At 32.0% G+C, this 13786-nt stretch overlaps 1 protein-coding gene across 1 annotated transcript; it reads right to left on the reverse strand.

The window, feature by feature from the left end:
- Positions 1-3863: 3863 nt before the first annotated feature.
- On the reverse strand, positions 3864-10159 carry LOC101251205 (homeobox-leucine zipper protein ATHB-15). Its single transcript, XM_004245107.5, has 19 exons — positions 9682-10159; positions 9059-9272; positions 8788-8947; positions 8582-8685; positions 8394-8484; positions 8050-8145; positions 7847-7960; positions 7678-7761; positions 7379-7534; positions 7226-7300; positions 6991-7097; positions 6714-6906; positions 5865-6050; positions 5660-5740; positions 5288-5422; positions 4884-5209; positions 4616-4721; positions 4321-4470; positions 3864-4100 (listed from the first exon to the last, which is right to left on the reverse strand). The coding sequence occupies exons 2-19, from the start codon at positions 9268-9270 to the stop codon at positions 3954-3956; spliced, it is 2523 nt and encodes an 840-aa protein (XP_004245155.1). The 5' UTR covers positions 9271-9272; positions 9682-10159; the 3' UTR covers positions 3864-3953.
- Between the last annotated feature and the right edge of the window lie 3627 nt (positions 10160-13786).

The following is a 13786-nucleotide window of genomic DNA, read 5'->3' on the forward strand; positions in this document are numbered from 1 at the left end:
GAAAGTTATAAGATAATTCATCAACATTTTAATTTAATACGCGATTTTTTTAATTCATCAAAATCATTATTGTACTGCGAAAGGTTCAATAACGACGAAACACGTGATTATAAAATATCATCAATTTATAAAATCAAAATTAAATTTACTAATTTTTCTCATTTTAACTTTAAAATTAATGATTTTTGAACATATAGAGTGTTAATCACAATGTATGAATATTGTAAATGTCCATTAATAGACAGAAGTATTTTTTTGCTTAGCTGATTTTAATACATCCTCCATTAAAAAAATATTTTATTCCAAAATAAGAAGTTTATTTTTTCCTCTGTCAATACCTTTTCAATTATATTTTTAAAGGTCTAAAGAACACTTCAAATATTGGAAAAATTACTTAGAATGATACTTTTTATGAGATAATTACCGATTTTAGTGATATTTTTTATTTATCACCGAGTATAGCAACAATATCTTAAATCTACAATATATATTAAAAGTGAATTATGTATGCAATAAATATGTATTATAATTATTTTTAAAAATATATTATACTTGTTTTGTATGAAATTGACACATTGTATTATAAGTGTATTTTTTTATCGTGGTTTCTGGGTTTCCGGGTGTCGCTTTGCGAACCCGACTAGCTGTATCCACCGGGTTCCGCTATTAGTTCCACGGGACCCTGGAGACGCAGCCCCTTTGAAATGGCTCCAGTGGCCCTGCTGGGGCTCAAACTGGCGACCTGAAGGACTTTGTCCTCAGGCCTTTACCAGCCGAGCTATCCCTCAGGCTTATTATAAGTATATTAAAATGTGTGATAAATGTATTAAACATCACTAAAACTTATATTGTATGTGAATAACAAATTGATCTTTGTAATATCTATTAAAACTATATTATAAATATATTAAAAGAGATCAAGTGAAAAAAAATGTTATTATTATAAATGATAATTTTTTTAATATAGTATATATATGTAAGTTTCCCTCAAAATGTTTTGGATCAAATAAATTGACTATGTCAGCCCAGTGCCATGAGATTTGTAAGCTGGCCCAAATTTTTATTTACCAAAGGCTTGCCAAGCCAATAATAGAATCAAGGAAAAATTAGCGAATTAGTCAAACTTCCTAACATAATTATTAAAAACATCTATATTTTAAAGTAATTAGTGAAAATATCGATATGTTAATATTTTATCAAATAAATTGTAACCTAATATAATTATTTTTTCGTTTCTTTTATTTCTCAAATCAGGCCCCACATTCCACTTATTTTACTCCCCAACAGGCGTGAAAAAAAAAGAAGAAAAACTCTCATTACTCATTTTCCCCTCTTTCTAAATTTTTACTCTCAATTTCTCCATTCTCTCTCTTGAGTTTTTCACCATTGTTCTCTTCTTTCCTTGTGAAAATCACTTTCTTCTAATTTTTTTTTGTCAAATTGTTCAAGAAATCTCTCAATTCCTTCAAAATATTTTTCACCCCAATGATAAAGGTACATACATTGTCGTATCATTTGAGATTTCCCTCTATTATGTAACGACGCTGTCAGTAAATTATAAATAAAAATTTTTGGGTGCCTGAAGATTTCGAAAAACTTGTTGAAGACCAAGAACAATTTCATATTAGTTTGTTTTGTATTTCTAATTTTTTCTTAGTATTTTGTATCCTTTCTCAATTAATATTCAAATTAGTATGTATGCTCTTAATATTTGTATTCATTCAAAATCTCATATTGTATGGTTTATTGAAAAAAATATATGAATACAAATATGTTTCTTAAATAACTATAAATTCATTTGGCAATGAATACAAACTAATAAAGTGGAATGAATATAATTTAAAAAGGGTTAAAATTCTAGAGAAAAAAAAAGAACAAAGTTAGAGTTTTCTTTTACCAGTAATACAAACATGTGCTATGTATTTACTATACTCAATTATAGTTTAATAGAATTACATTACATATCTATACTTAAGTATTTTATAGCAAATCTCACCTCTTAAACTTTCGCTCGCCTCTCTTCCTTTCTCGTCCCCTCCCTCTCTATCACTAGCCTGATTTGAAACCCAATAAGCAACGACGAATCTGGCGGTTCAGATGAAATATTGATACAAATTAGAGGAGAGATGGTGGTCGGAGACCTCTCTTCTTCCTCTTCTCCTCTTCAATTTCATATTCAAACTCTTAGTATGCTTGAACGAGGAAGAGATACGATATTGTATCAATCGTATTCTGAAAGTGTCATGCATAACAATCTATAGGTAGCTGCAGATACACTTAAACATATTGATATAGAGTGAATACACGGAAAAACAGATACACACGCGTAATACAATAGTATCATTAAATACAATTTGATATAATTGTGTTCGCTGATACAAATTATTTTCATTGATACTCTTGATATAATTTTATTCATTGATAAATACACTTGACAAATTGAATACGCAAGAAACATATGCACTTGATGCGATTTTATCCATTGATACAACTTGATACAATGGTATTCGTTGATAAAAAACAATTGTATTCATGATACAATTTATTATTTAATACAACAAATACACATGACTTTATTCTCTCGCCTCTCGCTCTCCAAAATGTCGATCACTTTTTTCGTTCCTTTTCCAATCTCACTTACCTCTCTCCTTCTTCTAAAATATAAATATGAATCGTAATCAAGCAAAAGATAATTATATATCAAATAGTGCAGAGATAATAGGTCATTTTCAAAATTTGAAATTGTTACAACAATTTCAATTAAAATTTAGATATATTTTCATCCATTTTCCCAAAAAAATATGATTTTTTTTTTTCTGTGGAGGATGGTGGATGGAAGATTGAGCTAAAATTGGATTGTGGTGATGTGGGGGCTAGGTTCATGAAAACATTTAATTTTTTATCTTAGAATTATGTATTGTTATATATTTGGTCCCGTTCCTTTTACTAATCTCTTTTTTTCCCTCCCAAATTTCAAAAGTTTTGTTTTTTCTCTTAGATTTGTATGTAATATATTTTTAGTTTTTGATAATTTTTATTTTATAGGATAATGGTGATTGTTGTAGATTGTTAATTAAGACGAATATCTTTTATTTAAGTTAAGATGGATAAGTGAAAACCTTTGATCTCCATGCAACCCAAGTTAGCAGTTCTGCTTTTAACATTAAATTAAAATTATGACTAGCTAATCACGAGTCAAGATAAAACAGTAAAACAAACCAAATGAAAACAATTTTATCCCAAAACATTCAACAAACTTAAGTCAAGTATAAGTCAATTAATGCGACAATGCTAAAATGAAGGGACTTGGGGGTGTTAAACACCTTTCCAAATCAACAAAATGTTTTACCTTGGATCTCTTATTGGAGATAGAAAATAATCATAATTTTCATTTAGTTGAAATGTAAATATAATGACTTTAAATATCAAAACTCAATTTTAAATAGTAATTGTGAAGGGTAAATTATATTTATTTTCAAAATAGTCGTTTTAATTGGAAAAAAACAACCTTTAATCCTCAATCAAAATAAATACACAAAGGTTGGGATGAAAATAGATGCTATACACTTCATAGAGGGAAGTGAAGGAACAATTTATATGCTTAGTTTTCATCTCACTCCCACTTTAATCCCCCAATATATTGTTTGTTTAAATTATACATAACTTCTCTTAGAACGGTATTTTCTATTTACCTATCAAATACCAAAAATAACTAAGAAGACCTTATCTTCCTTTAAAAACCATTTTCCTTCAAGCCAAATAACCCACTGAATGTGTGAGCTAAATGTAATGTGAGATTGCTTCTAGTAAGAGTAAGTTAAAAACCAAAGATAATTAAAAGAAAGTAAAAAAATGGAAGGAGGTTGATCCATGAAGTATGATTCAAAAAGAAAAGAAGTGTTGTTGATCTAAGTTTGCATTAATGAGTTCCTACATTGATGTGCAAAATAATATCAGACAAAAGACCAATTGATAAACATAAAACATATACAATGGGCATCTTCTTCTTCATTCAATACTTTCCAAGCTACTGCTCTCTCATAGGATATTGGCCTTCCCATACTTGACAAACAGATACCACCTTGAAGACATGCAAAACCCTACAAAAACATATGTAAGATATGATATCCAGTTACACATTGAAACTTCATAAATAGAGTTGCAGTAGTAATGATGCTTCGATTACATAGAAAACAGCTTGGCTACTCACAGTCTCACCAACAAAGAGAGCGTGTCGGTTTTGAGATTATAAATAGAGGAACAAAAGCAGGAAATTAAATTAGACTAGTGAAAAATGCACACACACACATATATATATACCTGCTGCATTATCTGTGGAAGCTCAGAGTAGAGAGCCTTTCTTCCATTGTCATCGAAAATCTTTTCCAGACTAATATCTTGAAGGGCTACTAAGGTGGTTTCTAGCATGTCAAGTCCAGCCTCATTCGCGAATGTGAAAACTGGCAGTGCCTGTTATCAAAAGTACAGCTCTTAAGAAAAACGCCTAACCATTGCAAAGCAAGAAGCAAACAACTACTTGAGTAAAACTCGGAATCTGATGGTAAACCTCAAACTGCGACTTAATTGAACTTAATGAAAATTAGATATTTAATACCTTCATAGAGCAACACATCAGAGCATCTGAGTGATCCCAAATTTCTTTCAGGATGGATTCACTTCCTCCGCTAGCAGATTTGAGCAGCTCCACGCCTAAGAAGAATCTGCAAGAGAAGATAACATATAAGAATTGGAAATATTCATGCAATAATGTAAAAGTACAATAATAGAACCAGTCAGAGATTGTTCCTAGTAGTTGCTAGATGCACATAATACAAGAAATGCTCTAGTTTTGAGGTTATATCAGGTGGCGACAAGCAACATACCTATAACTTTGGCAAATCCAACGGGCAAGAGTCTGGGCTTCAGGTGTGCCAGGTGGAGATCTTAGACCAGGGAGAGAACCAATACGAGATGGAGAGAGAGCCAAAGCAACCCTCTGAACAGATGATATGATACTGCGGACATATTGACGTGCCATAGCAGCTATGCTTTCTTGAAGATGAATCTCAAATGCAAATTGAAATGCTATTGTCATAACCGATTTTGCGCTACCAGAATTCTTGGAATGATCCCCAGTTGGTCGACTTCCAGCTGGTCCAACCTCAAGAGTTGATGCAAGATCAAGTGTGCGGTTTGGACTAGATGCATCCTGCATTGACTTGAGAAGTAAATTACTAAACGTTGCAAAAACTTGCACTTCCAGATTACATTTAGCAAGTATACTCACCGCCTTGGAATCCAGAGGAATGATACGAAAACCAGAGGGAAGGAGAGGAGCATCATCAGCAAATGAGGCATCAATAGGAGCAAACATGAGCTCTGCACATGTTCCAATAGCATTCTCGTCCACTCCATTACAAAGCTGTGCATTTCAAATACAAAGGATCAGTTTGTCATAGAGACGGCAGAAAGTAAAACATAGGTTTAAAGACTGAACAGCAGATTGTAGACAGTTGGGACTTAGACGTCGTAAAACTGAACTAACACTCACAAGTGAAAGTCAATGATTAGCTGCTACAACAATAATTCTTGCGCCAAAATCCAATTAGGGAAGTAACAATATAGAGTAATGCAAATTGTTTTAAGAATAAAAACGTACTTGCAGAAGGAAGATGTCACTAGGCATTATCATGTCATCTTGATAGTGGCCAATGCTTTCAAGTCTTATCACCTCCATAAACTGTTTTAAGAGGGAAAAAATATTAATAATATATTTACCTATAAAACATAATATATGCAAATGAAGAAGTAAGATCAAGGCGTTCTAGCAAGATACTAGAGATAATTCTGAAATAGTCACTTGCCTCTTCATGTTCAATTGTGTGAGCCAGTGGAAGAATAATTTGTCCACCAAAACTTCCAGTTCGGGTGACTGGTATGCTGCATGGACCAGCTTTAACTGCAGCAGCTGAATAAGCATCGATACCACTGTCTGCCCATTCTGATCGGTGTTCCCGCAAGAACCTTAGCAGAATGGGTGGAGGTACGTTCTGCCAAAAGAAGACAAGATGTGATGAAACAGGTTCTATAAGAAAGAGAGTTAATAAGAAACAGAAGTAGAACATTAGCTTCCGAGGAAACTAGGATCTTCATAAATGGCAATAACTTTCAGGAAATTGCTAAAACTGAACATGGTCCAGATGGAATACAGGAAAATATCTAAAGAACATGCAGAAATTTCAACAATGCATCCAATTGACGAAAATAAAACTTTTACGTCTCAAAGAGAGTACTTTCAAATCCCAGATTCCTTTTAAATAAAAATATAAATTTTTAGAAACTACAAAAATTGTATTGTGAACCCACTATGTTATGAAATATTTTTAAAATGCTGGAATAAATCACAGTTAAAAAAAAAACAATTATTCAAATAGTTGAACGTATGTAGCAGTATATCACATAATTTTTAGTCTCAATATGCTCTTCGTGCAAATTTTTACTGTTTCTGGATTAACCAAGAAACTGAAACTGCATCGCTTGCCCATGCTTTAAACCTTGGTAATGAAATAGAAATTTTATGAAAACAGTTCTTTCATTTAGACAAATTTTACTGCTCCTATTAAATCAGAATGTTAATGTCATTTAAGAATGAGCTTATTACGTAATCCATTCACATAGCTTAGCTCAAATCAATTTGGTCAACAAACTGGTACCTGTAAAAGCATAGAAGCCTTGGCACAAAGCACAGCGCTGCTCATCGATGGAAATCCATTGGCATAAGAGATGTTTGCACCCATCAATTTGCTGGGTGATGAGTTCACAAGAATAGTAACATCATCTACGCCATCACTTTCAAGCATAGACCATCCCTCATCAGTAAAACCGTTAACGGCCTCGTTAAAACCCCTTCACAATGCGAATCAGAAGTTCGATCACAAAGGTAATAAAATGTTAAGATGTCAAAAGAAGATAAGGAATTGAAAGACCAACTTGCTCAATCTTTGACCAAGTGCGCGCAACGCAGCAGGTCTTCTTCCCCAGCCAGAGACAGTAGGATGTGAAATTTCTTGAGAAATTTGTCTCAAGTGACGTAATGCCTGAAATATGTTAAACATCAAAACCACAACTAAGAACTTGCGGTGACTATAGTTCGTTTCGATATCTATCTTAGGAATTCAGAATGAGATTTTCTATGTTAAATATAGAGTCAGAAATTTAATCCTACCGCCATAGTTGTCCTCTGCGACAACAATGTTGATGACTCATACAGTGGACGCAACACTTCAGGCACACTCCATGGCTGACAAAGATTATTAGCAACATATATTAGAAAATAAGTACGGAGAAGAAAAATCATGTAATTTACAAGTTAACACACCTCTAAATCCATATGGTCAACTATGTGAATGATTGAACCACCTCCTTCACAGGGTCGTATCAGATATCCACTCGGCAGTATATCTGCTCTCACAAAACTCTGCACCGGTGGCATACTAGGACCATTCTGAGTGTTGTTCAGGGATCTTTCACATATCTACAATAGAAAAACGTATATTGCATCATCATAATAACAACGGAAAACTGGATTTTTACTTTGTATTGTGACTTTCAATTGTAATAAGGCAACAGCTTTTATTTGATAATTTTACGAGGGACTCAAAGATCTTAGATACATACCACAAGGCTACCATCTTCCATAACAGATGTATACCGCATTAACCAAAAGTCACGAGCTGGTGCCAGTGTAGTAGGTGCATAGAGCTGAAATAAAGTCAAAATACTATATTTAGTGAAAAGTTGTGTTACACCAACAAAAAGTACGGGAAGAATTTTTTCTAATATTTACCTGCATGTATAGCAATTCAATGGTTCCACCGTTTCCAGTGGACATCACATTGAGAACATCCACTGCTCGGCAGTCACGAAACCATGATGGCCGATCTTTAAGAATTTCAGCAACCTTTATAAAAAAGAAGCACAAATATACTTAGAATTTCAGTAGGGAAAATACAAAACTGAATTGAACAAGTTATTTAGGATGAAACCTACTCTTGTAGGCTCTAGACCCACAAGGCCACAAGCACGCGAGGCTACTCCTGAGCAACCATGAGAAATTGCAATGATTCCAATGGAATCCGGACCAGGCTGCAGGCATGAAAGAAAGACATTTTTAAGATTATAAATGACAGAATTTTATGTTCAAATTAGCTATTATATAATGAAACGTTGTGCATATAAGTGTGTACATGATCAAATCATCCAGAGTGTCATACATGTAGAAATTATGTTTAAGAAAAACACTTCTCACGACTTACGATGTATTGATGCAATTTATAAGTCGATAAACAACACTCCAAAATTTTGTAAATTGAAAGATAGGCAATGAAACAAACCTTCATCCCAGGCATTTGGACCCACTCCACAGCAGTTCCAGTTGCCTTTGATAAAAACTCTGTTAAAGTTTCCTCTGCTAAGGACAAAAGTCTGGAAATATATTCAAATATCATCATACAAGCTATGGAAAATAACACATACACAAAATAAAAAGAAGGAAATCGGACTCTGGTGATTATCTACTTACCCCGCAGGGCTTGCATCCCTTGGTGGACGCTGAGGGGTCAAGTTGTGTTGACCACTCGTCACCACAGATTCACAACTATTGTTGTCTGTGGTGGCTAAGGCTGCCTGCAATTTAAAAATATGACAGTTACCACAAACTTTACTACAGCTCAAATTATTTCTCTAACATTGAAACATTAAGTTGGATAATAACAACAGATTGCTTACAGTTTGAGTCTGTTGGCGGAAAAAGCTATTCTCATACACCAACTGTGAAACTTGCTTCTGCAACCTATCGTTCTCTTCCATCAACAGCTTATTCATTGCAGTCAATTTTCTGTTCACGCCTTGAAGGCGCGATGATTCTTTACGTTGCTTCTCTCTACATCTACATTTACAGGAACACAATACCATAACCATCTTATATAATAACAATATTTTTTCCAATATAATAAGAACAAAGAAACTCTAAAAAAAAAAAAAGCAACTTCCCCAATACCTTCTGTTCTGGAACCAAACTTTGATCTGTTTTGGCTCGATATTCGACAGAATTGGACACTCCCGAATCAACTGCTGGCGACGGAGTGAACTAGGCTTTGGACATTCATGATACAACCTCTCCAAAGCCTCTACCTGCTCAGGAGTGTACCTCACATATTTACCACTATCCATCCCAAATTTGTCTTTACAGCTTGATGTCACAGCCATCATCACTTCAAGAAAAATATCAATTTTGAGAACCAAAAAAAGGATTGCATAACAAAAACAAAGTTCAAAAAACAGAGATCCCCTGCTTCATCTTCATTTCCCACATCTTATATATATTAAAACTGCCTCTACAAATCCCCCTTTGTTACAAAACCATCAACCAATAAAAGTTGATTTAAGCAGTTGCAGTGTACAAACTTGACAAATTTTTTTCTTTAGTCAAAAGAAGGGATTTAATAGCAAAAATCCTTCCTACCCAACAAACTCCCAAGATTTCTGCATGTGTATATAGAGACATATATTTTAGAAAAACTCCCATGTGGGAATGAAAAACATTTGGATAATATGAAAATGGAAACTTTCAAAGTCTTAGAAATGAAGAAATGTATTATTAACACACAAAGATTTCCTTACCTTGTACAATTAAAATTTCCTCTCAACACCCAAAAAAGCTGTCCTCCAATTCCCCCACACTCCCTTCAAAACCACGCAGCGTCAAGCACAAAACATAGATCTTTCTTCATCCCACAAAATCAAGAAGAAAGTAATAAAAACACAATCTTTCTCAAGAAACAGCAAAGACTTTTCTCTGTATAAAAGGATGGTGGTCTTTCTTTTATATTTTTGATGCATATAAATGGAAGAGTTAAATGGGAAACACCATTTTGATTACTTTGCATATAATGGGGTTGCCTCTAGTGCTATAATTTTTTTCCAAGAATTATTTGTGAAAGTAACAGAACAATGTGTGTGTGTTCTTTTACTCTGCAAAACTACAATCTGTCTGTCTTAAAACATCAGAAAAAGATGGGAATGTGAGAGACACAAAAAGAAAAAAAGTCCCACTTCAGTTGGTAGCCTGCTCTGCTCTGCTCTGTCTTCACTTTTTGACGTTAATGCCCCCCTACCCCACTCCTATAAAATAATAATAATTTGAGTACATTTTACTCTTTGTACTATTAAATTTGTTTTTAAAGAAAAAAAAAGAATTGGTTTTCATCTCAAATATAGTCTTTTAAAAAAAAAGAAAAGAATGATGAATAACGTCGATTTCAAATTCGTATTTTGAATATAAAATATTTTTTATCTTTGAGTATAAAAAATTTTTGGTAGAAAGTATGTCTTTTACATAGATTTTATGCAACATAAATTTTAATTAGTCGAATCTCGATGCACATATCAACGCCACCATATATATTAACTTTGGTAAATATTTGTATATGAAGGGTGAACAACCATAACAAGTGGAATTCAAAAGAGTAGGTTATATTTTTAGTAACTTAATCATGATAAACGAAAAGGCAAAACTTTGCTAGCTAATCATAATCTATGAGTTGTGAAGAATAAGTATTCCAAATAATACTCTGTATATCAATTTTTATGTAGAAGAGTTTTAATTTTAATTTATTTTTTCTATTTTAATTTGCTAAATAATACAGAAAATATGAAATTTGGTAAGAAGGTGAAAAAATGAGGGGTATTTTGTGGAAAGAAGATATGTCATGCGTACGTGGGAAATAGGAAAATATAGTAACAGAAGCTCAAGGTTAAAAAAAGTGGGGAAAAAAAAAAAGATTGCTTAGAGGAGTGAAAAGCAAAGGCAAAAAAATAAAGAAGACAGCATAATGAAAGATGTTTTGCATGCGCCCCCTCGATTTTTGTATGCGACGGTTTTTAGATTTAAAATTTAAATTGTGAATTATATTATTTTTTATGTAATTTATATAAATATAAATCTTATTTTTAAAATAATTAAAAATTTTAAATTTAATTATTTAACTAAAAAAACAAAAAACAATACATAAATTGAGACAAAAGGGAATATATTGTTTTCCCCACACACCTATTTGTATTTCTCTCTCATTACTGTCACTATCATCATCATCATGATCATACATAGCATGTATACAACAAGCATGACATAAAAAACAAGATTTTTCAGTTCTTGTTTTTTCTTATAAATAAACAAGTATATATTCATGATTCTTTAGTATTTGTTTGTTTTATTTAAGCAATATTAATATATTTTGTGCAATTTCATGAATGGAATTTGAAAAAAAAAAGATGTATAAGTAGTTTTATTTTTATATTACAAAAATAGAGAGATTATTTTTGATAATTTTTTAAACTTTTATAAGGTATATAAAAAAGTATGTATAGTAAATAAAAAGAAGTTAGGTTGAAAATAATAAAGAAGAAATAGTTACATTAATAAATAATAGATAACTAAAGTATAGGAAATAACCAAGTAATTTTAAACTCTTCACCTGTCTTCTACCTCATACTTTTAAGTGATTTATAGCTTCATTGTCTTTATTTTCTTCACCTCCCACCCTCACCTCACCTTACCTTACTCCCATTTTTTTTTCTTTTTCTTCTTCTTCTCCGGTCAAATTATTTATAAAATTCATATGAATTTTTTGGTTTAATTGAATTATTGATAGCAAGTTAATTATTTTTTTAAGAAAATTTATAATTTTGAAGGTACTATAAACTATTTCTTTTCATATAAGTTCAAAATTAGAAATGACAATTCTAAAAAAATTATCCTCGAAGTTGAAAGAACTCACTTAAAATCGGATAAAAAAAATTTACATGATACTTTCTAATCATCTTGAAATCTAGTGAGTTTATCAAATTGTTCGAAATATAGAAAAATATTCAAATAAATTTTAAAATTAAAGAGAATAAAACTAGTAGAAGTTAAACAAGGAAGGTGAAGATGTGGTAAAAATGGTGACATTGAAAGTGAGAAATTTCAATGGAGATGAATGGGTTTTTGCAAAAGAAATAAAAAAATAAAAAAAAAATATAAATTTTATAATAAAATATTTATAAAAATAAAATAAAATAAGTTATTTTAGATTGCTCACTCTCTTTGAGAGTACGCACCACTCTCTATGTCAAGTGGACGAAAATGATATAATAATGTCAAAATTATTTAGTGGGTAATAGTACTATTGGAAAGTTAAGGTATTTTTTTAAAAATTCGGGATAACTTAAGTGGTGACTTTATGATTTTTCTTTAATAATAAGGGATAATGCATAAGTATTCCCTCAACATATGTCCGAAATATCAGAGACACAATTATACTATACTAAGGTCCTATTACCCCCTTGAACTTAAGTAATTAATAATTTTCTACCCCTTTTTGGCCTACGTGACACTATCTTGTGGGCCCAACGCAGGTTGATTTTTTTTCAAGTTAGTGTCATGTAGGCCGAAAAGGGGTAGAAAATTACTTATAAAATAAGTTCAGGGATGTAATAGGACCTTAGTATAGTATAAGTGTGTCTCAAGAATTTCGAGCATAGATTGAGGGAGTACTTGTGCATTTTCCCTAATAATAATAATAACATTAAAAAGGTAACTAAACAACTCTGAACTATCTACTAACCTTTTCTATCTAGAGTAATATCCCTAGTAAGATGTAGGTATGTCATGTCATGCTTTGTCTATCTTTCTTTTAGGTTAAACTCATAAACAAATCTCTAAACTTGTTGGGTTTTTCCCCTTAGAGACCTCAACTACGTCATTTTCCTATTAAATCATTGAACCACCCATAATTTGTTCCTTTTAAACATCGTTAGTTGATTTTGATCGGCTATTCTACTGTAAATACCTTCGATTATGTTCGTCTTGTAATTTTTTTTAATCAAAGAATGACAACAAACTTCGTTAGTCTCATTTGTATTCTAATATGTTCAAATGAATTGAAATAAAACATAATTATTCTCGAAGATTTTCAATGTCAATTGGACTAATGAGTTCTGGAACAACATATGTATCTTGTATCAATGCCCTTCAAAAATTTGTTTCCACATCAGCCAACAGTGTTTGTTTAAAAGAAATAAACTATCGGTGGTTTAATGATTCAATATGAAAATGACATAGTTAAGGTACCTCAGAGAAAAAACCAAACAAGTTTAGGAATCTGTTAATATATTTGGCCTTCTTTTTATACAAATTATATTATAGCTAACATCCTACACTTTCAAACTGAGATATCTTGCATTTTTTGTTGATCACTTACCCAACTTATCTTAGTCGTGCATCTCTTATCTTGTTTCATTGAAGTCATTCCCACCTTGTTCGAATAACTAATAACTCTATTTCTAGTCCTATTTAATTTTCTCTCACATCTTCTGAATGTAGGAGTGTTTGATCGGTCAACATGACTTTATCTCATACAATATAGATGGTGACCGACCACAACTTTATAAAGCTTACCTTTAAGGTTTGATATCACATTATTATCAGATAAAATATCAAATATGGGCTTGTATTTCATCTACTTTGTTTCAATACAATGTATAATATCATCATCAATCTTTTCATTTCCTTAGATTATTGACTAGGGGTGGAGCCACCTAAGTACAAGGGGGTTCATTCGAACCCCCTTCGGCGGAAATTTATATTATTTATATATAATTAAAATATTTTTCTATGCATATATATAATGCATGTCGAACCCCCTTCTGCTATTTCGTAGATCTATTTCTACAGATTTTGAACCCC

Source organism: Solanum lycopersicum, chromosome 8, assembly GCF_036512215.1.
Source record: "Solanum lycopersicum chromosome 8, SLM_r2.1".
Lineage (NCBI taxonomy): Eukaryota > Viridiplantae > Streptophyta > Magnoliopsida > Solanales > Solanaceae > Solanum > Solanum lycopersicum.

Bases quoted from the DNA above. Each gene is read 5' to 3' on its own strand.
- LOC101251205 (XM_004245107.5), bottom strand. From the start codon at position 9,270: ATGATGGCTGTGACATCAAGCTGTAAAGACAAATTTGGGATGGATAGT. The intron at 7,961-8,049 runs GTAGGTTTCATC...TTTTTTATAAAG, and splicing joins TGGGTCTAGAGCCTACAAGA to GTTGCTGAAATTCTTAAAGA. The intron at 7,301-7,378 runs GTGTGTTAACTT...AATCTTTGTCAG, and splicing joins TTGACCATATGGATTTAGAG to CCATGGAGTGTGCCTGAAGT.